Source organism: Pan paniscus, chromosome X, assembly GCF_029289425.2.
Source record: "Pan paniscus chromosome X, NHGRI_mPanPan1-v2.0_pri, whole genome shotgun sequence".
In the NCBI taxonomy this organism is placed as follows: Eukaryota; Metazoa; Chordata; class Mammalia; order Primates; family Hominidae; genus Pan; species Pan paniscus.
The window spans coordinates 39,637,279-39,662,024 of record NC_073272.2 but is presented as its reverse complement, the minus strand read 5'-3'; the positions used below and the strand labels follow the sequence as shown (position 1 = coordinate 39,662,024).

At 41.2% G+C, this 24,746-nt stretch overlaps 3 protein-coding genes across 11 annotated transcripts in view; all 3 read right to left on the bottom strand.

The window, feature by feature from the left end:
• The window catches only part of SYTL5 (synaptotagmin like 5), a 222,773-nt gene that overhangs the window by 114,536 nt on the left and 83,491 nt on the right, over positions 1-24,746 (bottom strand). Inside the window, exon 1 of one of the 9 annotated variants that reach the window (XM_055106300.2) lies at positions 18,253-18,468. The exons of the other annotated variants lie outside the window; for them this stretch is intronic. The gene's annotated coding sequence lies outside the window, so the exon portion shown is untranslated. Of the gene's footprint in view, positions 1-18,252; positions 18,469-24,746 lie in introns of those variants that run through there. 9 annotated transcript variants of the gene reach the window in all.
• On the bottom strand, positions 18,995-19,740 carry LOC129395263 (histone H2A-like 3). The gene has a single exon (XM_055106301.3). The coding sequence runs from the start codon at positions 19,593-19,595 to the stop codon at positions 19,152-19,154; it is 444 nt and encodes a 147-aa protein (XP_054962276.1). The 5' UTR covers positions 19,596-19,740; the 3' UTR covers positions 18,995-19,151.
• LOC100981642 (huntingtin-interacting protein M) lies at positions 22,667-24,311 on the bottom strand. The gene has a single exon (XM_003815390.6). The coding sequence runs from the start codon at positions 23,139-23,141 to the stop codon at positions 22,788-22,790; it is 354 nt and encodes a 117-aa protein (XP_003815438.1). The 5' UTR covers positions 23,142-24,311; the 3' UTR covers positions 22,667-22,787.

Here is a 24,746-nt window from a genome sequence, read left to right as displayed (position 1 = left end):
GGTGGTGGTTGAGGGACTAGGAGGACTGAGGGGGCCAGTAGATCTAGGGGCCTTGAGTAATGATGAGGGGCCCAAAGAATGCAGTGTCCCCTTAAGAAAAGATCATGGAGAGGAAACCAATCAGTGAGATGCTGGAGATGGGGTGAGGTCAGTGACAGGTTCGCAGATACCAGTATAGATTGAGTGAGCCTGAGAATCAGGAAGAAAGGTAAAAATTGGTGCAGCAGGAAAAAATACCCCAGGAAGATGCCTTTGGAAGTTACTTAAGCTGACCAAAGTGACTCTGGTACAAAGCAGGAACTCTGGTTTAAATCTTGGCTCTAAAATTTCTGAGAAACATGACTGAACCTCTGTATGCCTTGGTTACATAGAAAACACTTGAATAGTTCTTGAGTCACGGTAAATCCTCAGAAAGTGTGAGCCTTTGGCATTATCATTAGGGGCAGTACTGAACCTACATTTCATGTTTGCTGACCCAGGTTCAACATTTTTCCCAGTATAAGCAGTGAAAGATTATCACTAGATGTTATTCTCACTGTTCAGGAACCTACTCTTTAGGTCTGAGTTGAGCCAATATTTAGTTATATCCTATTGTGCTTAAGTATAAAGCCATACATATGACTATTATTCACAAGAACAATAAGAGTCAGATGGGAATTCACTTGAAAGAAAATCAATAGCTGTTTGGTTGTTGTGTATAACTGATTTAGAAATAACCTTCCTGTGTTTGGAGCTCAAACTCTGTAACAGTCAACAAAAATAATTAGATGGCAGCTGTGAGTAGTTCAAAGCAAATTAAATTCTTCCTTCTTGAACATGGCTAATGCAAACAGGACATCCCAATCTATATTTTTTCCATATTAATGTCTGGACTTCCTTGTATTTAAGATCAATAGTATTCTCCCTGTGCTGGTCTCTCAATTAGTGGGAATTGATTCTTCATCACAAAATGGTTTTTTAGTACATATCTAGTTCTAGTCAAAATATGCAACTTAAAAATTATACATTTGTTTGTGGCCACAGACATCTTTGGATATACCATTATCTGTTGAAAGTTGGGAAAAATGCCTATTTTGCAATAGGCTCTTACTGCTTTGTTTGAAAACTGATCTTTGATATAATGTCACTTGATTTAATGAAATCAATTTCAAAAATTTTAATCATATACTGATTTTAATGTAACTTCACACCAGGGAGAGAAGACTATTGTTGTACATAAATAGCTCTTAGGGGGATATATTAATGGATTTGTCTATACTCTGCTATTTGTATTAAGTAAACCTGTTTGATATGATCACTCTTGTTCTGTGTTTACAAAGTGGGCTGTTGCTGAACTTTCGTTTTTATAATCCAGATAAAAGTATATTTGGATTTAAAGTTTATATTTGAATCTGGAACATCATTATCTGATGGCTTCTTTCCAAGTTTGGTTTCTCTATTGCACACCCCCACCTCCCACCCCAACTCAACTATATTTTCTGGTAAAGTCTACCACTTCCATTCTTAGTAAACATTATCAATGTTAAATGGTTGTTTAAATTATATTATTTGGTCTTGAGGATTTTACTTGCTTTAGAATGATATGTATCTTAGAGTTGTTTTGTATTCATTTTCTTGGTTTCTTTCCAAGTCCTGATATTCTCTCGGAAATATTTTTTGACTGCACAACACCAAAACAAAAATGCTGCTGAAGTCTATTTACATGAACCAGACGTGTTCTTATTTAAATGAATCAGACATGTTCTTATTCACTTAAATGAATCAGACATGTTCTTATTGTAGGAACAGAGTGTTTCCTGGCATTCTGTTAGAAATATTAAATCAAATTAGCCTGGATAAGTCGACTGTTACAAAAATTGGAAACTGCCAAATTAAACTTTAACAAGAGTTACAAATGGCACTGGGCCTTCTTGGAAATGAAAAAAAGTTATTAAGTGTTCGGTGAAGGTAAATTTGATTTTAATATTCTTATTCAGTGAAGAAGAAAATGAACTAAAAGCCTATTAAGTTATTTTTGTAGCTAACGCTTAGAGAAAAGTAAAAAAAAAAAAAAAAATCCCACTAAACTACGGTGAGAGAACATTTAAATGAACAAGAAGTAGTTAAAATAGGAAATAGAAAACAAACATAGCAACTCCAAAAATTGAGCCTGAATTTTTGAAGTAGTTAGCAAAGACAAAGATGGAAACTCACAGATACCCTAGAAAATATCCTCACGGGTAGCAGCAGCAGTTAAGTACATGGGTACAACATCAGTTAACTACAGGGCAAAACAGTATAATATACTCTCTTTTTTTTTTTTTTTTTTTTTGAGACGGAGTCTCGCTCTTTTGCCCAGGCTGGAGTGCAGTGGCGCGGTCTCGGCTCACTGCAAACTCCGCCTCCTGGGTTCACGCCATTCTCCTGCCTCAGTCTCCCGAGTAGCTGGGACTATAGGCGGCAGCCACCGCGCCCGGCTAATTTTTTGTATTTTTTTTAGTAGAGACGGGGTTTCACCATGTTAGCCAGGATGGTCTCGATCTCCTGACCTCGTGATCCACCCGCCTCGGCCTCCCAAAGTGCTGGGATTACAGGCGTGAGCCACCGCGCCCGGCCAGCAGTATAACATACTCTCTAGGAAACAGAGAGCATCAGTATTTGAGGCCTTTGTTTGATGCTCAAATACAGAATAATGGATGAGAAAAACCAGACTCTTCTTGCACAGCATTACTGGACATTGGATTACTTAGTATAAATCTTATGTAAGTAATTTTTATCAATTATGAAAAATATCAAACATTTATTACCACTTGTCAAGGAAAACTGGAGATGCAACATGTAACAGCAGTCTAGGACTCCAGAGCATGCCCTTTTAACCAGATTCTAAAACACAGAGTTGCTGATATGATAGCACTCAGTGCTTGAGAAAATTGCCTCTGGTGCTGGGCTGCTTGGATTTGAAATCTGGTCCAATTACCAATTAACCTCTATGATCCTCAGTTTATTCTTATGTAAATGGTAGTGGCGATGATGTTGATGATGATGATGTTCATCTCATGAGGTTCTTGTGAAGATTAAATGAGTTAAAAAATTTAAGGCACTTAGAACAACCCTTAGAATATTCTAAGTATTATTATTATTTTTCTTTCTGACATGAAACAATCAAACAAACTAATCTCCAAGTGTATTAGTAAAAATACACACTTTGGGCAATAATCCTATAAATTGTGAGGAATGACATTTCTAAGGGCCCTTGTCCTCTGAAATGCAATAAGCATATGACTGTTAAAGAGACGGATTTCTAGAATATAGAGGACAGTTGAGTCAGCTTTCTCAACATTTGGACATTTATTTGGATACTGACATTTTGATTCCATGATATACTGACATATTTCACAACACAAAAGGGCAATCTAACATTTGTTCTTCTTTAACAAAAAGAAAATGTGTCTGAAAGACTGTTATCCCCATTTTTGTGCCCCGAATGGTCGCTCAGAACGTTCATACCTCCATCGTTTGCTCAGTTCTGCCCCAAATGGCAAGATCATTCTTTTTTTTATCTGAATCATGAGGGATTCATCTAGGTATATGTGTCCAGTCTGTAGCTCTGTGCTTGCATCCTTGCTGTACCTAATCTCCATCTGGTGGCTCAGTTCTAATACCTGGCTTTCACCTCGTAACCACACTTAGCCTCATAGGCCCCTACCACCTCTTCCACATTTGCAGAGCACTTGCTATGAGCTAGGCACTATTTTAAGTATTTTACATTTACTAAACGTTCTAATCCTACAACACTCTTATCAGTAGAAACTATTGTTATCCCCAATTGACAGTGAGGAAACTCAGCAACAGGAAAGCTAACTAAGTTTTCTCAATTTCATGCAGCTGGTAAGTAGCAGAGCTGAGATTCAAACTCAGGTCATCTGACCGCAGAGTCAACACTCTCAACCCCTGCACAATATGATTTCAATAGTTAAGACCTGGGGTTTTGGTCTCTGCTCCTGAGTTATTCTTCCAGCAACAAATCTTACTTTAATATCTATATAGTTCTTCATAGTTCAAAATGATTTCATCTCCATGACTATATTTGTTCCTGTGGCCACTATATGAGATAGAATGAGTCTGAGGAAACTGTGGTTCACAGAGAGTGCACAGGGGGCAGTGAATGGTAGAATCAAAACTTAAACCTGGCTCTTTGGCTATGTTCTTTTCACTACCCCAATGATTCTGGGGCTTAGAAAAAGAAGATATCCATGAGGTGTGGACTTTCTGATGGAGATGGGGCCTGACCAAAACCTTGAATTCTAGGTAGCTTTTAGACTGAGGGAAAAAAGGATGAGAAAATAGAGAATAAAAGAAAAAAATAACAGAAAAGGGAGATGAGAAAGGATGGCTTCTAGATACATTATAATTAAAGAAATGAATGGACTTGGTAGTGGTTTGGATATTGAGAGCAAAGGAAAAGTTAGAAGCAAAATTGACTCCAAGATTTCAAATGTGAGAAACCAAGAGATCATTAATGCCATTCACAGAAACAAATGAAATGAAAGGGGAAGTGGTTTGACATAAAAGCTGTGAGTTTGGCTACAATCATGATCAATGTCGAGTGACCCTTGGACATACAAGTGGGAAAATGTATAGCAGATGGAAAAGATAAGATGTGGAAATGGAAGTCTTGGAGGTATCCACTTAGAGGTGATATTTAAAACTAAGGGTTGATAAGAAGTTATAGAGAAAGGCAAAACGTAATAGGTTATAGGCTAAATAAATGCTAAACCTTTGAGGGAAACCCAAACTTAAGGAAGAGAAAAGGAAAAATAGACAAGAAGGGAAGTGGTAGAAAAGTAGTTGAATAAATAGGATAGAGTCATGGACAAGAAGGAAAGAGAAAATTTAAGAAGTAGGAATTGATCATGTGTGTCACATAGAGCCAAGGGGATGAATAAAATGAGAATTTGGAAAAGTATTCCTTATAGCCCTTATCACACTTGTAATGAATTATTTGGGTGAGTTAACACCCTTCCTAACTAGACTGGAGATATATAAAGGCAGACTTAAGTGTTCCCTACTGTAACTTCGGTGCTCAGCAATGCCTGATGCATAGCTGTCACTAAATAAATATTTATTGAATGGATGAATGAACACATAAATAAATGAATGTACTTGAATTTCCTAGCAGCACTACAGGTGACCCTTGGAAGTACAGTGTCAATAAAGTGATGAAGATTGATTTTATGTCATAGGGGAATTTGAAAGAAAGATTTTAAAAGAGAAAGTGAGGCAGTAGGGTATGTTTTATTAATCACTTCTTAGAGAAATGTTTTTGTTAAAAGGAGAGAGAGACCAGATCAAGTGAATTTTTTATCCTAGTACACTACATGTTTATTATATTTTGTTCCTCTAGGAGCTCCTCCCTATTTTAGATAATCTTTCAGAACCTAAGGTAGCCACAGCGGTTGCTAACTCTGCAAGTAACAGAAGCACCATCTGCTTTTTTGCTGTCTTCAGTAAAATCAAAAGTCCATGGGCTAAGCAAGATGGAAGATGTAGAGAAACAGAGGTCAAAGGAAATGATGATACTCCCCACAGAAAGAGATAACCAGGAATGGAACGAGGTTGGAGAGAAGTTTTGTGAAATCATGGAAAATGTGTGAATGTATATAGAGGGGTGAGAGAGAAAGAGGATGAGAGACCACAGACAAGTAAGATATGAATGTACAAAAGCATATTTACAAGTAGATTTTAAGTAGAATGTATTAAAGATGATTAGCTAAGTGCTTACGCAGGATGGCAAAATAGTCATAAGATACATCATCATATAATAGAGCTTAAGTAAAACGAACTGCTCATTTTACATATTAAAGCTACATTTCCTTTTCCTTCCCTTAACATACTAAATAATAATAAGGAAGTAATTTCAACAAAAATACTAAATGGGCCTCCAAAAGAAAAGAGGTAGAAGCTCAATAATTTTATTCACTAAACCTATCAGAAGACTTTAACAAATCTGAATAAATAGAAGGATAACATAGCTAATACCCAAACTTAAAATAGCAAAGAATTTCAGGAAATCATAAATACATAGAAAAAGCATGATTCAACAACTAAAAGAGCAGTAAGACATTTTCTCAGTTATTAGTTGCCCACATGTAAATATGCATGTATATGTGGGTATGTACATATATATACTGAGGGATGCAAGGACCAATTTAAGGATTTCACTAGAGTCCAAACAAATGGCTTCATGCATTTAAGACCTAGGGTATGAATTGTAACACTTTTGTGTGTAAGCTGTTCTCCAAATAACATATAAACAACTTATTACAAAATGAAAAAATTATATACTTAATTCCTGTGTTTAAAATACTTTTTAAGGAGGCTACTACTGAAGTAGTACTTCTAAATGCATTATTACATGTAAACAATATTTTATACTATTTTGAATGCTATAAATATATAACTCCTGTTTTCTCCAGGCATATGCTTTTCTCCAGGCATACACATATACTTGGAGCAAAGAGAAGTTATATATTAATAGTTGTAAAATTACATTTTTCATTTAAATGAGGAAGACAGTATTGGTAATTAAAACAATCTACATTAAGGAGAAATTTTTTAAACCCTGATGCATCTTTTCAGAGTATATTAATGTTCACAGTTAATATCGCATTTCTGTAAGCTGTTACAGTATCATATTCATGTTGAAATTATTCCAGGTTTTTCAGACTTTATTAATCCTTCTACTGAATTTATATCCATACTGGATATTTGTCCATATCAAAAATGGAACTGAATGTAAAAACAATTAAATAATTCCAAATGAAACATCTAAATTTTCTAATAAATGAAAGAAATTCAGAGCAAAAGGACAATCTATGTTATATAGAGATGTGAGAGGTTTATATAGAGAGGTGTGAGAGATTTATAGCAAAATGATGCAACACTTCTGCTGTGAATTTGATTTTTTTATGTCACTAGAATGCATATTTGTTCCTGGAGGCATTCACTCTTCAGTAGAACCTAGTGCAATGCTTCACTTCATAGATAGAATCAAGTGTTAATAACAAAAAGATACTTATATTTCTCTCCTCAATCCATTAAACTCATAGCTACCAATGGCCAAAATGTCCCTTCTGTACATATTTCTCCCTTTTTTACTGTAAAATACAATATCAAATGGTGGAAGGAGCTGTTTTCTTCCTGACCAGCAAATCCCACTACTCCCCCACCACACACAAAATACAGAAATTAAGAAATCAGATATCACACTGGAGATCCCTAAACGCATTAGTCTTACCTTAATCTGAAGGTTAGAATGTTTTTATGGGCTTATTTTTCTCTCAAACACACAAACTGTAGAATGCTGGACTACTTGACCCTTGTGAACTACTTGGAGCAGGAACTTGAAAAACCAGCCTCTCATATTCCCACAATCTATTTACACATTGAACACACCCAGTAGCACAGAGTAATGTTTATCTGTTGCAGACAGCTATTCCAAGAAGAAGGCAGTATCTCTAAAGCTGAGCTTTCAAAAAGGAATGTCTCTGTTGATCAGCAGGGGAAAGGTAACAGGTTTCATCTAAAGCACATTTTAAACATTTTTTGACATGAGGTATTTTTTACACCAGTGTTTTAAAGGTGATTCACTCTTTTAATATTCTTCTACCCCTGAAAATCTCTATTCTTAAAAAACCTGGGAGAAATGTGATAACAATGAACACATATGTGCCAGGCACTGTTGTAAGTGCTTTACATATATCCTCTCCAATAATTCTCCAAATGTATTAGGTATATAATATTATTATCCCCATATTACAAATGAACAAACTAAGTAGTCTGCCCACAGTCACCCAGCTAGTAAGTACTGGAGTCAAAAGTTAAATCCAGGCACTCCATAACCATAGTCCAGGTATCTAATCATAGCACTGTGCTATGTATGTATGACTTTTAGAAGACAAATGTGTAACAGTATGTGATTGCTCAGCTGAACATTAGAGAATGAGTGAGGTTTTCTCAGTGCTTGTATGGTACTGAATCTTTAGTTGAAGTAAGTGAAATTTTTGTTAAGATCACTTCTGCCAAGGTGATTACCCATTTATGTTACCATAGCCAGGTCCCTTTTAGCTACAGTGGGGAACCCCAAAGGTGGTGTCCTGGAGAATCGAAAACGTGAGTCTAGCTTGAAGTACCAAGAGAGTTATTACTTTCTTATGTTAAAAAACTCATACAAAAGAAGTCAATACAACACCTTTAAAAAGTTTAGAGATACATGTTTTGTTCCATTTTTTTCAGATTGGATGATTACTTTTGATCTCTCTTCAAGCTCATTTGATGCTAGCCATCTCCAAACTAATGTGAGCCCATCTAGTGTGTTATTAATTTCAGTTACTATAATTTTTTAAGCTCTAAAATTTCCATGTGGTTATTTTTATAGTTTCCATTTCTCTGCTGAAATTCACTATCTGTACATTTATAAAGATCATATTTTCCTTTCATTCTTTGAACCTATTTTCTGTTTGTTCTTTGAATACATAATAATTGATTTAGTCTTTTTCTATGAAGTTTAACAACTGGACATTTTTGGGTCTGTTTCTATTGATTTTATGACAATAGGTGATATTTTCTTGTTTCTTTGCATGTTGAATTTTTTTATTGCATATTGGACAATGGGGATCATATAGTGTAAAGACTCTGCTATCTCCCTCTGAGGAGTATTAATATTTGTTCTATTAATATTGGCATTTCCATAGAATTGGTTTGGTTTTGCTAATGTAGTTATGCAGAAAGTCGAAGGTCCTTTCCAAGCCTGATGAATTTGGGAGATCAACCTACAAATTCTGTCTCCCCTGCAGATCTTGTAAGGGCTGAGTTTTAGGATTTTTTATTTGTAATTTTTATGGAAAAATAGTAGGTGTATATATTTATGAGTTACAGAGATATTTTGATACAGGCTTGCAATATATAAAGATCACATCAGGGTAAATGGGGTATCCATAGCCTCAAGCAATTATCCTTTGTGTTACAAACAATACAATCGTACTGTCTTCATTATTTTAAAATGCACAATTAAATTATTATTTTTACTATAGTCACCCTGTTGTACTAAGAAATACTATGTCTTATTCATTCTTTCTATTTTTGTACCCATTAATCCTCCCTACTTCCCCCCAGCACCTCACTACCCTTCCCAGCCTCTGGTAACCATATTTCTACTCTCTATCTCCATGAGTTCAATTATTTTCATTTTCAGCTCCCACAAGTAAGTGAGAATATGCAAATTTTTTTTTCTGTGTCTGGCTTATTTGACTTAACATAATGACCTTCAGTTCCATCCATGTTGTTGCAAACAACAGAATCTCATTCTTCTTTATAGATGGTAGCACTCTATTGTGTATATGTACCACAGTTTCTTTATCCATTCATCTGTTGATGGACATTTATATTGCTTCCATATTTTGTCTATTGTAAATAGTGCTGCAGTAAACATGGGAGTGCAGATATCTCTTGAATATACTGATTTCCTTTCTTTTGGGTATATACTCAGGATTGGGATTGCTGGATCATATGGTAGCTCTATTTTGAATTTTTTGAGGAACCTACAAACGGTTCTCCATGCGATTGTACTATTTAAATCTAAGACCTCAAACTATGAAACAACAAAAAGAAAACATTGGGAAACCTCTCTAGCACATTTGACTGGGCAAGGATTTATTGAGTAATACCCCACAAGCACAGGCAACCAAAACAAACAGTGACAAATGGGATCACATCAAGTTAAGAAGCTCCTGCATAGCAAGGAAACAATCAACAAAGTGAAGAGCCAACCTACAGAGCAGGAGAAAATATTTGCAAACTACCAATCTGACAAGGGATTAATAACCAGAATATATAAGGAGCTCGAATAACTCTATAGGGAAAAATATAATGATCTGATTTAAAAACTGGCAGGGGATCTCAATAGACATTTCTCAAAAGAAGACATACAAATGGCAAAAAGGCATATGAAAAGGTGCTAAATATCAGTGATCATCAGAGAAATGCAAATCAAAACTACAATGAGATGTCATCTTACTCCAGTTAAAATGGCTTATACCCAAAAGAGAAGCAATAACAAATGCTGGTGAGGATTTGGAGAAAAGGGAACACTTGTACACTGTTGGTGTGAATACAAATTAGTACAACCACTCTAGAGAACAGTTTGAAGGTTCCTTTAAAAACTCAAAATATGAACTTAAAGTAGTTTTTTCCAATTCTGTGAAGAAAGTCATTGGTAGCTTGATGGGGATGGCATTGAATCTATAAATTACCTTGGGCAATATGGACATTTTCACGATATATATTCTTCCTACCCATGAGCATGGAATGTTCTTCCATTTGTTTGTATCCTCTTTTATTTCATTGAGCAGTGGTTTGTAGTTCTCCTTGAAGAGGTCCTTCACGTCCCTTGTAAGTTGGATTCCTAGGTATTTTATTCTCTTTGAAGCAGTTGTGAATGGGAGTTCACTCAGGATTTGGCTCTCTGTTTGTCTGTTATTGGTGTATAAAAATGCTTGTGATTTTTGTACATTGATTTTGTATCCTGAGACTTTGCTGAAGTTGCCTATCAGCTTAAGGAGATTGCCAAGTCAATCCTAAGCCAAAAGAACAACACTGGAGGTATCACGCTACCTGACTTCAAACTATACTACAAGGCTACAGTAACCAAAACAGCATGGTACTGGTACCAAAACAGACATATAGACCAATGGAACAGAACAGAGCCCTCAGAAATAATACCGCATATCTACAACTATCTGATCTTTGACAAACCTGACAAAAACAAGAAATGGGGAAAGGATTCCCTATTTGATAAATGGTGCTGGGAAAACTGGATAGCCATATGTAGAAAGCTGAAACTGGATCCCTTCCTTGCACCTTATACAAAAATTAATTCAAGATGGATTAAAGACTTAAATGTTAGACCTAAAACCATAAAAACCCTAGAAGAAAACCTAGGCAATACCATTCAGGACATAGGCATGTGCAAGGACTTCATGTCTAAAACACCAAAAGCAATGGCAACAAAAGCCAAAATTGACAAATGGGATCTCATTAAACTAAAGAGTTTCTGCACAGCAAAAGAAACTACCATCAGAGTGAACGGGCAACCTACAGAATGGGAGAAAATTTTTGCAATCTACTCATCCGACAAAGGGCTAATATCCAGAATCTACAATGAACTCAAACAAATTTACAAGAAAAAAAACAAACAACGCCATCAAAAAGTGGGCAAAGGATATGAGCAGACATGTCTCAAAAGAAGACATTTATGCAGCCAAAAGACAGATGAAAAAATGCTCATCATCATTGGCCATCACAGAAATGCAAATCAAAACCACAATGAGATACCATCTCACACCAGTTAGAATGGCGATCATCCAAAAGTCAGGAAACAACAGGTGCTGGAGAGGATGTGGAGAAATAGGAGCACTTTTACACTGTTGGTGGGACTGTAAACTAGTTCAACCATTGTGGAAGTCAGTGTGGAGATTCCTCAGGGATCTAGAGTAGAAATACCATTTGACCCAGCCATCCCATTACTGGATATATACCCAAAGGATTATAAATCATGCTGCTATAAAGACACATGCACATGTATGTTTATTGCAGCACTATTCACAATAGCAAAGACTTGGAACCAACCCAAATGTCCAACAATGTTAGACTGGATTAAGAAAATGTGGCACATATACACCATGGAATACTATGCAGCCATAAAAACCAATGAGTTGATGTCCTTTGTAGGGACATGGATGAAGCTGGAAACCATCATTCTCAGCAAACTATTGCAAGGACAAAAAACCAAACACCGCATGTTCTCACTCATAGGTGGGAATTGAACAATGAGAACACATGGACACAGGAAGGGGAACATCACACTCTGGGGACTGTTATGGGGTGAGGGGAGGGGGGAGGGATAGCATTAGGAGATATACCTAATGTTAAATGAAGAGTTAATGGGTGCAGCACACCAGCATGGCACATGTATACATATGTAACAAACCTGCACATTGTGCACATGTACCCTAAAACTTAAAGTATAGTAAAAAATATATATATTAAAAAAAACTCAAAATAGAGCTACTATATGATCCAACAATCCCACTGCTGGGTATATAACTAAAAGAAAGGAAATCAGTATATCCAAGAGATATCTGCACTCCCATATTTATTGCAGCACCATTTATAATAGACAAGATTTGAAAACAACCTCTATGTCCATCAACAGATGGATAGAGAAAATGTGGTACATATACACAATGGAGCACTACCAAGCCATAAAGAAGAATGAAATCCTATCATTTGCAACAACATGGAAGAAACTGGAGGTCATTATGTTAAGTGAAATAGGCCAGGCACAGAAAGACAAATTTCACATGTTCTCACATATTTGTGGGAACTAAAAATTGAAATATTTGAACTCATGGGAACAGAGGGTAGAAGGATGTTTACCAGAGGCCAGGAAGGGTAGTAGAGTGCTGGAGGGGAAGTTGGGAGGGTTAATGGGTGCAAAAAATAGAAAGAATAAATAAGACATTAATTCTTTCTAGTTTTTCTATGCTAGTATTTGCTAGCACAACAGTGACTATAGTCCAAAATAATTTAATTGTACATTTTAAATTAACAAAGAAACTATAACTGGATTGTTTATAACACAAAGGATAAATGCTTGAGGTCATGGATACCCCATTTACCCTGATGTGATGATTACGTATTGAAGACCTACATCAAAATATCTCATGTTGATATGGGAGGAGGGCAGGGAAGTGCTGGGTAGGGGAGGGTGTGGTCTGTGGCTAGGGCTCCACCCCTGGGCCTGTGACCAGGGACCTAGGTGAGGACAGACATTTTTTCCTGCCCAAATGTTGCATTTCCCAAGACCACGCTGGCCCACCACACCCCTATCCTGTGCTTATAAAAACCCCAAGACCTTCGCGGGCAGAGAAACAAGCAGCTGGACATCAAGAGGAGCACGCTGGCAGAGCGCACCGACAGGCACTGGCAGATGCTGGCAGGTTGGCAGGCCATTGACCAGCAAAACAATGCGGAGTTCGGTTGGGGCGGTCGGAGAAGAGCCCCGCCACTGAGCGGGCCTGGATCCAGGGGAAAACCACGTTCCCACTCCATCTCCCTTCTGGCTTCGCTATCTGCTGAGAGCTACTTCCACTCAATAAAACCTCGCACTCGTTCTCCAAGCCCATGTGTGATCCAATTCTTCCAGTACACCAAGGCAAGAAACCCTGGGATACAGAAAGCCCTCTGTCCTTGCGATAAGGCAGTGGGTCTAATTGAGCTGACTAACACGAGCTACCTACAGATGGCTAAACTGAAAGAGCATACTGTAACACATGCCTACTGAGGCTTCATCTGTAAACATTCACCTTTAGATACCGCCATGGGGTCAGAGCCACACAACCTACCAGTCTGTATGCTCCCGCTAGGGGTTTGAGCAGCAGGGCACTGAAGAAGTGAGCCACACGCCCATCACATGCCCTGTGAGTGGGACAAGGGAACTTTTCCCGTTTCTATGTAACCCATAAATACATACACCTACTATGTACCCATAACATTTTTCAAAAAATAGACTTTTGGGCATGGGCTCATCATATCACCCCATAACCACATTTAAGACAATGTCAGTGGATAGAGTCAGAATTTCCAGAACACCTTAACTGAGAAGCATTTGTGTTCACAACACAGTTACACAACGTCCAGTGGAACAAGACCTAGGTTTTCGAAGTCTAAGGACCTGCATTATAAAATCAGCCCTTTTCTCCCAACCTGTCTGGGCTTCCCCAAATAAAACACAAGTGAAAGTTCTCGAGAGTGAGTTGTTAAGTGAGAGTGTTGTCAAGACTCACTATCAAGAATGAGACCTCACAAGTTCTTGTGAGTGCTTTCCTAGAAATCCAAGCGACCCCAACATCTTGGCATTGAACACATGAGCTTCACTTTCCCAGAAGAGAACATTAAGCACCTTCTATCTTGAGCGCTATTTCTAAGGATAAAGGAGAGGAAAGAGCTTCAACAACAGGTGGGATGACCAGCTCTCATCCCTGCTTTGACCTTGAAAGAGCTGATTACCATCTTTGGGCCACAGTGACCTCAGCTGTAAAATGGAGACCTTAGAAAAAAGTCTGGTCCCCTTTTACCCATTTTCAGTAGAGATTCTTTCTTAGGAAAAGAGCATAGTCTGATAACTGTATACCTCTAGAAGACCTTTGAAATAATTTTTCCAACCTCATTTTACAGCCACAGAAGCTGATGGTCCCCCAAGTAAATTCTACTGAGGGGACCAGAAGTCAGCTCTTCTGCCCCTCCTTTCACTATTTTCCCCTTTCTTGTCATGAAGACTCCCCTTCACAGTTGAGCTGACGAATTATTTTCATCCTACATTTCAGAATGCAAATAACTCCCAACCATGGTATGTAACCTGCCTCCTTGATGCTAACTGGTTTCCTTTACTAGAGTTTGCTTTAATAAGTTAGAGATATTTCCCTACAGTTATTCTAGAACATTAAGAGGATCAAATCTTCTACTCTCATAAAGTCCTTTGGAAGACACACATTAAGAAAATGCCAAATGCAGATTCTATTTATTGCCCTTCATTACATTTAAAATCATACTCCTAAAATAATAGAATACAATAAATTCACCATTCCAGTGTTACACACACTGTGATTTTAGAAACAGTGTACGGCTACAAAGTTTTTATTACTGATTGGCTGCAACAGGTACAGGAATTGAATACCACCATTCAGGATCCTTTATAGAAATCTGTCTTTGTCACACATTTAAGTGAGTGAAGTCATCTTATTGGACAGGGTGTATACCAGTCTGACTGTTGTTAAACTCCAGTGATGATTCAATGGTGAGCCATACAGTAGTCATGCACAATAGGACCACATATCATCTCTAAATTAAATAGAACATGAAAAATAGAAAATAGTGGCTTTACACCATAAATAGTCTGAGGAGTGCTGCACTGCACTATAGTAATTAGAGAAGGAATCCTTCTGAACATTAGAGTTGGAGATTTAAATTACAGTGAGAATAATGAACTCATCTATATAAGCCAGACAGGTACTTTAAGGAAAGGGATGAGTCAGTAATAGGATACAATAGGGAAGAGTAAGTGTTATGGGATCTTTAGGGTGTCGTTTTTCTGGCCAGAAATCTCTGTGGCAGGTGGCACCTTTGTCTGAGTTGTGCTCGGTCCTGCTGGGCTCGCTGTGCCCACTCAGCCTGACAGGCTGTGCTTGGCTCATGTTACCAGCCTGGGTCCCACACCTGTCAAGGGGGAGTAAGGTGTGGAACGGCAAGGGGTGTGTGAGGAAGCGTGGGGTTCAGCCACTGCACACAGTCAGACATGCCAGCTGCTGCAACAGGGCAGGCAGGCAGCTCCAGATGCCAGAATAGGTGCCGGCTCTCTGTGAGGCTGCCACTGGACCAGGCACACGACAAGCAGCTTCCACAGCTGGCAACGGGAAACATGGTGGCACCTGGAAGTTTGGAGATGCCAGTGAACCACAGAGCCCCAAAGAGGGAGTGACAGCCCTTGCTCAAGTAGTTCTCAGGTCTGGGCTCCCCGAAGGGCCAAAACTCTTCTCTCTTTCTCTTTGCCTGCAACATGGCGAACAAGGGGCATGTTTCAACCTGTTTGTGTTAAAGCTCTTTTAGCCCCACCATTTGACGGGTCCTGAGTTCTTGTCTTGTGACCAGGAAGAATGAGGTAAACCGACAAGTGGAGGGTGAGAAAGATGAAGGGGAGCTTTACTGAGCAATAGAATAGCTTAGTCTCCCACAGGGGGCAGCTCCTTTCTGCAGCAAGGGTGTCCTGATGAGTGTTCAGCTCCTAGCAGAGAGGAGACCTTGGAGTGGGAAGCTCCTCTCTGTAGGCAGGTCTTCCTGTCATCTTCCCAGCTGTCAGCAGAGAGGAGGACTTGGGGTGGCTAGCTCCTCTCTGCAGCTGGTGGTCCCAACATTTGTTCAGCTCTGGCTGAGTCCTCTGGCTTTTAAGGGCCTCAGAGGGGAGGAAGCGTATGCTGACTGGTCCACGGGTGGCCATGGGTGGGCCCAGATAAAGCACAACACATTCCCGCTCCAGTCTGTAGGACTGCAGTCCAGCCCCCAGCTTTCAGGCCCTTCCTGGCCTGAACTTGGGGCCTCACTGTGGACCTTCCACCTAGGAACCTGTCTGCCTCCTGCTGCCGTTCATGGCACCCAGGCTGTAGGTGCCAGGGGATATCTGCAGGCCAGCACTGAGCTGTCCTTGGCCCCCCATTGTCTCCCTTCCTAAGCTTGTCAGAGCCCAAAGTCTGGAGGGGGCTAAGGCAGCAGGGAACTGGTGTGTCAGCACTGCCCCAAGCATGTGCACACCTGACCTGGCTGTGACAGCACCTGGGATCGGCCCTGACTTTGCTTTGAGATTGGAGTGGGCACTGACAGCAGGGAGAGCCAAGCAGGGGGAGCAGACATTTCCAAGAGGGTAGGGATGCCTGGGTCTGCAGCCGCGATTTGGATGGCTGCAGCTGTGTCCAGGAGGGCAGGACTCCTGCCTGCTCCATGGAGTGGGAGGCCTGGGTCCACAACCACCGCTCGGGCAGCTGCGGCTGCAACCGGGGAGCTACTGCCACACCAATTTGAAAGGGACAGGGCTCCCACTTGTCCCCAGCTCCCACCAGCTCCACAAAGTGTGCAGCCCTGGTCATGGCTCCCTGCTGCAGCTGGCATGATGGCAACGGCCACCCCAGATGGGCCACCACTGCCATCATGAGGAATGTAGAAAACTAAATATCTCGTCTTAATGGGGTAGCAGCTAATTATTTCTATCTAACTGTAGCCACATATATACCGAGACATTTTGATTTTCTAAGGAAACCCAGAAATTGAGATTTTCAGATGAAAGATCTAGATTTTTCAATGTTGGCAACAAAATAATTTTCCTTAAAAACAGCATTGTAGTTCTAATGATCTCATCTGCTGTCCAGATTAGGTATGTGAGCTGCCACTTTGTAATCTGAGGATTAGGAAAATGATGTGTTAGATGTTGATAGAAGTACCTCTCTTTCTAGACTCCTATTTTGGGAGTAACGGAGGTACTCTCTAAGGAGTCAGTCCATCTCCCATAGGCTACATCATGTAGGATCTATCACATAAAGGGAACAGGAGACCTGAGCCTTCAAAATGCTTTGCTTCCCAAAAGATGCTCTAGGTGGGAGACCAGCCTGATAACCAGGCCTTGCGTTAAAGCCAACAAAAAGTTGCCTTTACCCTCCAAGTCTCCTGCCCTCAGGCTTGACTCTGGGGCTTGTCTATCTTCACACATGAAGTTTTCTGCAGTCTTGACCTGAGTCTGGCACCAGCCTGCCCTGACACTGCTTGTGATCCCTGGCCTGGTTGGCAGCCACAGTCACCCCGGCCTCTGTCCTTGCCCACTTGGGCGTTAGTTTTCACACTCCCAATAGGACACTGGCCACCAGTGCTGTCCTGACCACAGGATACAGGCCAGAGAGACTCCTTCCTCACCTTTCCCTCCCTCCTGTTAGAAATGCACAAAAGGCCTACATATGGGTGGGCTCATGCCTTCCCAATAACAGTGATTCTCTCTGCCTCCCCACCTCCCCTGAGTGTAGAATTCCTTGCATGTGTGGAAGCGGGATCTGGCAGGGTGATGCATTAGTCTGAAGCTATGCTGGCTGTGGCCCCCCACGATTCCTCTGAAACCCACGAGCACAGCTGAGCACAATTCTTAAAGGGATAGCAGTGCCTCCTGCTGACTCTCCCATGCCCCTTGACTCTGCAGAGAGCTTGCAACAGGGGCTCATCCAAGGTCAACCTCCAAACTCCACCTCAGGCATGAAACAAAGTCTGAAAGAGCCCAGAAGCCCGGGTCCTTACAAGGTCAGAGTGACCGTTAGTGTTGACGACTGCATAAACTGTAAGGTGACCACCTGACTACACAGAGGGACTCACCTGCCATGGGCCACCCACCTACTATGGCTTCTCCTGCCTTGAATGAAGTCCTCAGATGTGCATTCCAGTGTATCCAGGACATTATATCTAGTTCTACAATAAGCCACAGCCATAAGCAACATCAACAGCTTTTAAACACCAGACAGCTATTTAATCAACATGTCAAGATCTGAGGAAAATGATCAGTTCACTGCCATTACCCATCCTAGAGGGACTCACTTGAATGGAGGACGCTGGACTAGCAGGAACACATACCCTGAAAACAAAGATGTTTCACTTTGGCAAGTGGAGAGGGCGCTGTTGTCACCATGATGTGATCAGCTGAAGGAGACTCCCTTCCTGCAGATGTGGAGAGAGGCCTGCTTGCTGCTCAAATGCACAGAGGAGAAAGTGACGATCTGGGCTAAGGCTGGGAATGCTCTATAGCTCTCCATAAGGAATCATCCAGTGGTGGGGTGGGCATCTTCACAATGAGTTGCCTGGGAATATAAGGTTCAGTGGAAATCATGTGGCAAGAAAGGCTTCTGGGATTCAGACAAGCATATCTCCCAAATAGCCCTAAGGACAATCCCAAAACAATCTCCATGTAAATCCCCTGTCCCATGAAGTTCATGCCAGCCCGTGTGCCCTCTTTCCACCCACCTCTGTGGCAACCGCCCTCTGATTTCAGACCTTTGCTATCCTGAATAAAGCCTCCCGCACCTCAGTCAGAGTCTGCAGCTCCACCCCAGGCCCCAGCATCAGGCTGGGAATTCAACAAGCCTCGGAGGACCCCAGCCAACTCCCTGGCCTCACAAGGTCTTCCTGTACAGAGACAATGAGGAAGTCTCGGTGTCTTTATCCCAGCCAGTTCCTCCCCACAGGGCCGGCGCCCTCACTGTCACCATTGGAAACTGCCCCCTCTAAATCACTGATTCAAACACTCCACACTGGCCACCCCTTCCCCCGCTTCAGCTCTCTGGGGATAGCTTCTCCTTGATGTCTCGCAGACACCTCCAACCCAAAGCAACGGAAACGGAGACGAGTCAGGAGCACTGTCATGCATTTACACAGTTTAATAGCTTGGGCAGATGGAAGCAACCTGGGGTCTTTCATCTATGGGAATTTTGGCATCTGGAGGAGGTTGCTGATGAAGTCCCGCATGGCTCCGAAACTCAGGAATCCTTCCTCCTCCTTCTTCTCCTCCTCCTCCTCCTTCCCCCCATCACCACCAGCACCACCATCTCCTCCTCCTTCTCCTCCTCCTCCTCTTCCTCCTCAGATTGGGGCATTTCTTCTACTTGAGAGTGGGTGTCATCTTCCAACTCCAAGATCCATCTGAGCTGCTCATCCTTTTGCAGTGCCCTCTTCACGTGTTCTGGGGTGATGCACAGCCTGCAGCTGTTCTTGACCTCCTTGCCCACCTTTTCCAGGATGTTGGCTGTCAGATACTCGAGAACACCAGCCAGGAAAACAGGTGTGGTTGAGCTCAGGTGCCAGGCATGCTGACTTTCTCGCAGGCAGCGTTCCAAGTGGCTGACAGGAAACTGCAGCTCTGCTCTTCTGGAATGGGAAAGGCGTTGTCTCCTAGGCCTACAGAACATTTTGTTTCCAGCCATGAGGAATTGCTGGGTTTTGCCCCAATTGGCACAGCTTGATTTTCCTGCTGGCCTGAGCCTCTCAAGGTACCAGTGCTTATTGCCACCCACTGTATCCCTATGCTCCAGCCCCTCATTGGTCAGGGAGTTGCCTTTGTGACAACCTCCACTTTTTGATGTCATTGGTGTCCACTGGGCTCTGATCAGGCCTCAGCCTAGAAAAGCCTATGAGAGGAACCTGATCACCCTAGCAACTGGAACTTCCTTTTGAGAGGGACCTGGTTGCCCCAGTAACCGGAGCTTCTTTTTGAAAGGAACCTGGTCGCCCTAGTAACTGGAGCTTCTTTTTGAGAGGAACCTGGTCACCCTAGCAACTGGAACTTCTTTTTGAGAGGAACCTGGTTGCCCTAGTAACTGGAACTTCTTTTTGAGAGGAACCTGGTTGCCCTAGTAACTGGAACTTCTTTTTGAGAGGAACCTGGTCACCCCAGTAACTGGAACTTCTTTTTGAGAGGAACCTGGTTGCCCTAGTAGCTGGAACTTCTTTTTAAGGAAAAGCTCATTTTCTATTTAACATTTTAGCAAAAAATTGTGTCAATGAAAGTATTGTCCTGTCTTTAGGACACCACTCCAGGTTCTTTAAGTTTAGCCTTGCATTGTCTGTGAGCTAATTTACATTCCCTCTAGAATCTGTAAGTCACTTACAGACATGTTCACTGCCTTGCTCCCAATTTTGCCTCCATGTATACATTTACTTAAACATTCATGATCAATGTTCCTATGTTTATTCTTTGAATTCCCTTTTGAATGGCTTATAATATCCGCCAATTTCCTCACGAGTTAATCGATTGTTTCAACGCATTTCCATATCATAGGTGTTTGAGTGTTATGATTTTACTCTGTTGGAAAATACCTTTTACCTGTTTTTAAAGGTCACAATGTTATACCCAGTGGATTCATCTATCAGAGCTAGGCAAACTTGGTGACAGAGATGTGTGCTTCATGCTTGGTTAAACCCAGGAATGTCTTTGCTTGCCTCATCTAGGTGACTCCAAAGCCCAAATAAGTCTTTGTTCATTGTGTTTTTCTAATTTTAGTTTCAACATTTAATTTTTATTTCAATATTTTTCTCTACTAATTCTGTATTTTGTTGTTGTTGTTGTTGTTCATTGACATTAGGTAAGTTATTTTCATTGTTGACCAAATGGTTGGGAATTCAGTTTTAGGATCCAACCATCTGGAGAGCTGTGTAAATGAGTTAATGATTCATAGAAATACAGTCTCTGTTGTGTAAAAGACAACAGAAAATCTGGTTTGACAGTCTTTTGTCCATTTGTCTATTTATAGCTCAAATCAATTAAGAATTTTATACTCTCTTAGAGGAGAACAGTTTTTTTTTATATATATTTGGATCAGAGAACTTTACTGTTTCTATTTACACTTGACTCACGGTTGAAATTGTAGAACTGAAGCTATAAGCTCTATTTCTCTATGCCTATATGTCTATGTGCTTGTAATTCTGAAATAGCTCCACCTCTGATTGTGTGATTATGTAAAGTTTTCCTACCTCTGGATAGTATTGACGTGTTCGATTATAAAGTCTCTTTTGCTTACATAAATTAAATATTCCCAAATTCCTCCTGTCTCTCCACAGGGCTCAGCAGGATGTGGTTCTCACAGCCAGTGGCCTAAGTCCCCAATGGTCACCTGAGAACCAGGACCACTGCACCTTGGGGAAGCCTGCCTACAGGTCTGCTGTTAGGGAAGGAAGGAGATGCAACTGTTTATTAAGGGGGACCCTGTGCATGCACTGTGTGGAACAGCAGTTTACAGGCACAAGTGGACTCAATCTTGGGAAAACCCACAGATGGAGAGACTTTTACTACCCCCATTTTACACATGAGGAGGACTGCTCAGAGGGAGTAATTGAAGGTCTAATATCACATGTCCAGGAAGTGGTGAACTGGGATCTGAAACCCAGGCCCGCAGCTCCCATTGTTGGAGCCGGCTGTGCAGCCTCTGACCAACCCTCTGTGAAAGGCCAGCAGGCAGCAGACTGTGGCTCCCAAGGACCCAAGGAAGAGGTGGAAACCTAAAATGTGGGCACTCACAGGCAAGGGGACAGATTGCTACAACACTTGATGTGACACCTCTTTTAAACTTAGCACAGAGCAGGAAGTTTTGAAAAGGATTGCACGTGCTTTAGAGGCCGCCACTTGGGACAGAATTATTTCTATACCTCTTAAAACATGGATTGAGTCACTAATAATCCTTTGGTGCTCTATGCAATATATGGTAATTATAATGAATAAGTATTCAATTTAAAAATGAAATTGTTAATCGTGTTTTAAATGAAATACATTTATAATTAAGCTGATTCATTAATAATTAACAACCATTAAGAACTTCTTGAATTGCCCATCTTAGGCCAGATCATAAATTTTATATATTCTTTTGATTTATTTTACCAGTGTCCTGAAGAGAGGACAAAAAGATATATTCACAGCACTAGCTAATAATCCCTGTCTCAAATCCGCTTTCATAATAAGGCAGGGCATAAAGAAATAAGAAATGAAATCCAGCAGCCCATCATTTCTTTTTTGCATTTTTCATGATGGTTTCTCCTTCACTCCTCAATCTCCATGTAAAGCCCCTGTCCCATGAACTTCATGCCAGCCAGTGTGCCCCTCTCCACCCACCCCTGTGGCCACCGCCCTCTGACTTCAGACCTTTGCTATCCTGAATAAAGCCTCCTGCACCTCAGTCAGAGTCTGCAGCTCCACCCCAGGCCCCAGCATCAGGCTGGGAATTCAACAAGCCTCAGAGGCCCCCAGCCAACTCCCTGGCCTCACAAGGCCTTCCTGTTCAGAGACAATGAGGAAGTCTCGGTGTCTTTATCCCAGCCAGTTCCTCCCCACAGGGCCGGCGCCCTCACTGTCACCATTGGAAACTGCCCCCTCTAAATCACTGATTCAAACACCACACTGGCCACCCCTTCCCCCCCTTCAGCTCTCTGGGGATAGCTTCCCCTTGATGTCTTACAGACACCTACAACCCAAAGCGACAGAAACTGAGAGGAGTCAGAAACATACTCATGGATTTACATCCTTTAATAGCACTTGTTGATGACAACAGCAGATATTCCTCAGCTGTGACACATTTTTGCCCTGGCTAAGCCTGTGAGGTTCCCTTCAAGGCTCTGGGACCCAGTCTTCAGTCATTCTTCCTGGATTTGGGCATCTCATCAAACAAAAAGCGAGTCACATCACTCTCAGCGCTGTGGGGCTCACGGTTGTTGTCCACTTCTCTCTCCCTATCTTGTGAAGTGTTGCGCATACTGCCATTGTTGCTGGCCTCCAAGCCTACCCGCTCCATGATGTAGTCAGCAAGGCAATCGAGCAAGGTAAGGAGGGTATTTATTGTGGAGGAACTCTGGCTTTGGACGTCTCGTTCATCTTGCACAACGCGGTCCACGAAGCTCATAGGGACCTGTAGCTCATTTCTAGAAGGGTCTTGAGTCTGGTTGTTATTTGTAGACGAGTTCTTACAGTTCTTTTTCTCTGACATGATGTTTGCTGGGTTTGGCTCTCATCAGCTCTGCTTGATTCTCTAGCTCAAGTAGGTCTCTGAGGACACTAGTGCTTAGTCCTGCCTATTGTTTCCCTCTGCTCCAGGCCCTGATTGGTCAGGGAGCTAGCTGCCTTTGTGACATCCCTAGACTTTGTGATTTCATTGGTGTCCACTGGTCCCTTATCAGACCTCAGCCTAGAAATGTCTATGACGCTGATCTAGTCACGCTAATGACTGAACCTTGATTTTGAGGGAACTATAACTCTCTACCTGATTTTGACATTATAAAAATAAATGTGTGCTTCAGTGGAAAACTTTGCTCTGTCTTTAGGACACCACTGCAGGTTATCTGATTCCAGCCTTACATTATCTGTGAAGTCTTTTATAGCCTTTTGTTAGTTGTAGGCTGCTGATACATGTACAGCGTATTCTTTAGTAGAGGTTCGGTTGTTCTTCACCTTATGAAACCAGTTTCGCCTCCATTTACACAATCATTTAATATTACTGATGAATATTCCCATATCAACTCTTTGGTTTCCCTTTTGAAGCAGTCATAACATCTTTTTCTTTTAGCATGTGTTCATTTCATATCTGTATGAGTGTCATGATTTTACCCTATTTGAAAAATATATTTTAGTCATTTTTCAATTAATAATAAGATGCTCAGCCGGGTGCAGTGGCTCACTCCTATAATCCCAGCACTGTGGGAGGCAGAGGCGGGTGGATCACAAGGTCAGGAGATCGAGACCACAGTTAAACCCCGTTTCTACTAAAAATAAAAATAAAAAAAATTAGCCGGGCATGGTGGCGGGCGCCTGTAGTCCCAGCTACTTGGGAGGCTGAGGCCAGAGAATGGTGTGAACCCGGGAAGCGGAGTTTGCAGTGAGCCGAGATCATGCCACCACACTCCAGCCTGGGAGACAGAGCTGGACTCGGTCTCAAAAATAATAATAATAATAATAAGATGTTCAATAAGTTTACCTGTCAGTGCCAGGTAAACAGTTGATAGAGAAGTGCATCTTGTGCTCAGTTTAAGCCCAGATGTGTATTTCTTGTCCCTCCTAGGTGAAGCCAAAGCACTAAGAGATGTTTCTTTTCTATTATTTAATTTTCCTCTCTACTAATTCTGTGTTTTCCCTTTGACTTTGGTTCATTTACAGCCAATAACTTTGCCATTCCACAAGGGAAAAAGTGGAAAGAAAAAGGAGTCTCAAATCCAAACATTTTCAAAATCCAACCATTAGGTTTCAAGGCCTGAGAATATTCTAAGGCTTGAGGCTCCTCCCTTTGATGACTCTGATCCTATGACTTCACCTGGGGTCATAAATCTGCCCTCTGGCCTCTAGGTTCTGCCCTCAGTCATTGTTCCTTTATTTTGAATGGTAGCATATGTTTACAGCTGAGTAGTTTTATCAGCCTGCTTCCTCCTGTCAAATTTTGAGAGTCCTGTAGACTTCTTTCATTTCTTCCTCTATTTGTCCCTTTCAGTCTAAGCTGGCATTATTTCTGCTGATATAACATTGTCAAAACCTTACAGGTCTTTTATGTATGTCATGGGGATTCATGCCATTAGACAAGAGGCTTCTTCAAGATCCCTCATAG

Bases quoted from the DNA above. Each gene is read 5' to 3' on its own strand.
- LOC129395263 (XM_055106301.3), bottom strand. From the start codon at position 19,595: ATGGCTGGAAACAAAATGTTCTGTAGGCCTAGGAGACAACGCCTTTCC.
- LOC100981642 (XM_003815390.6), bottom strand. From the start codon at position 23,141: ATGTCAGAGAAAAAGAACTGTAAGAACTCGTCTACAAATAACAACCAG.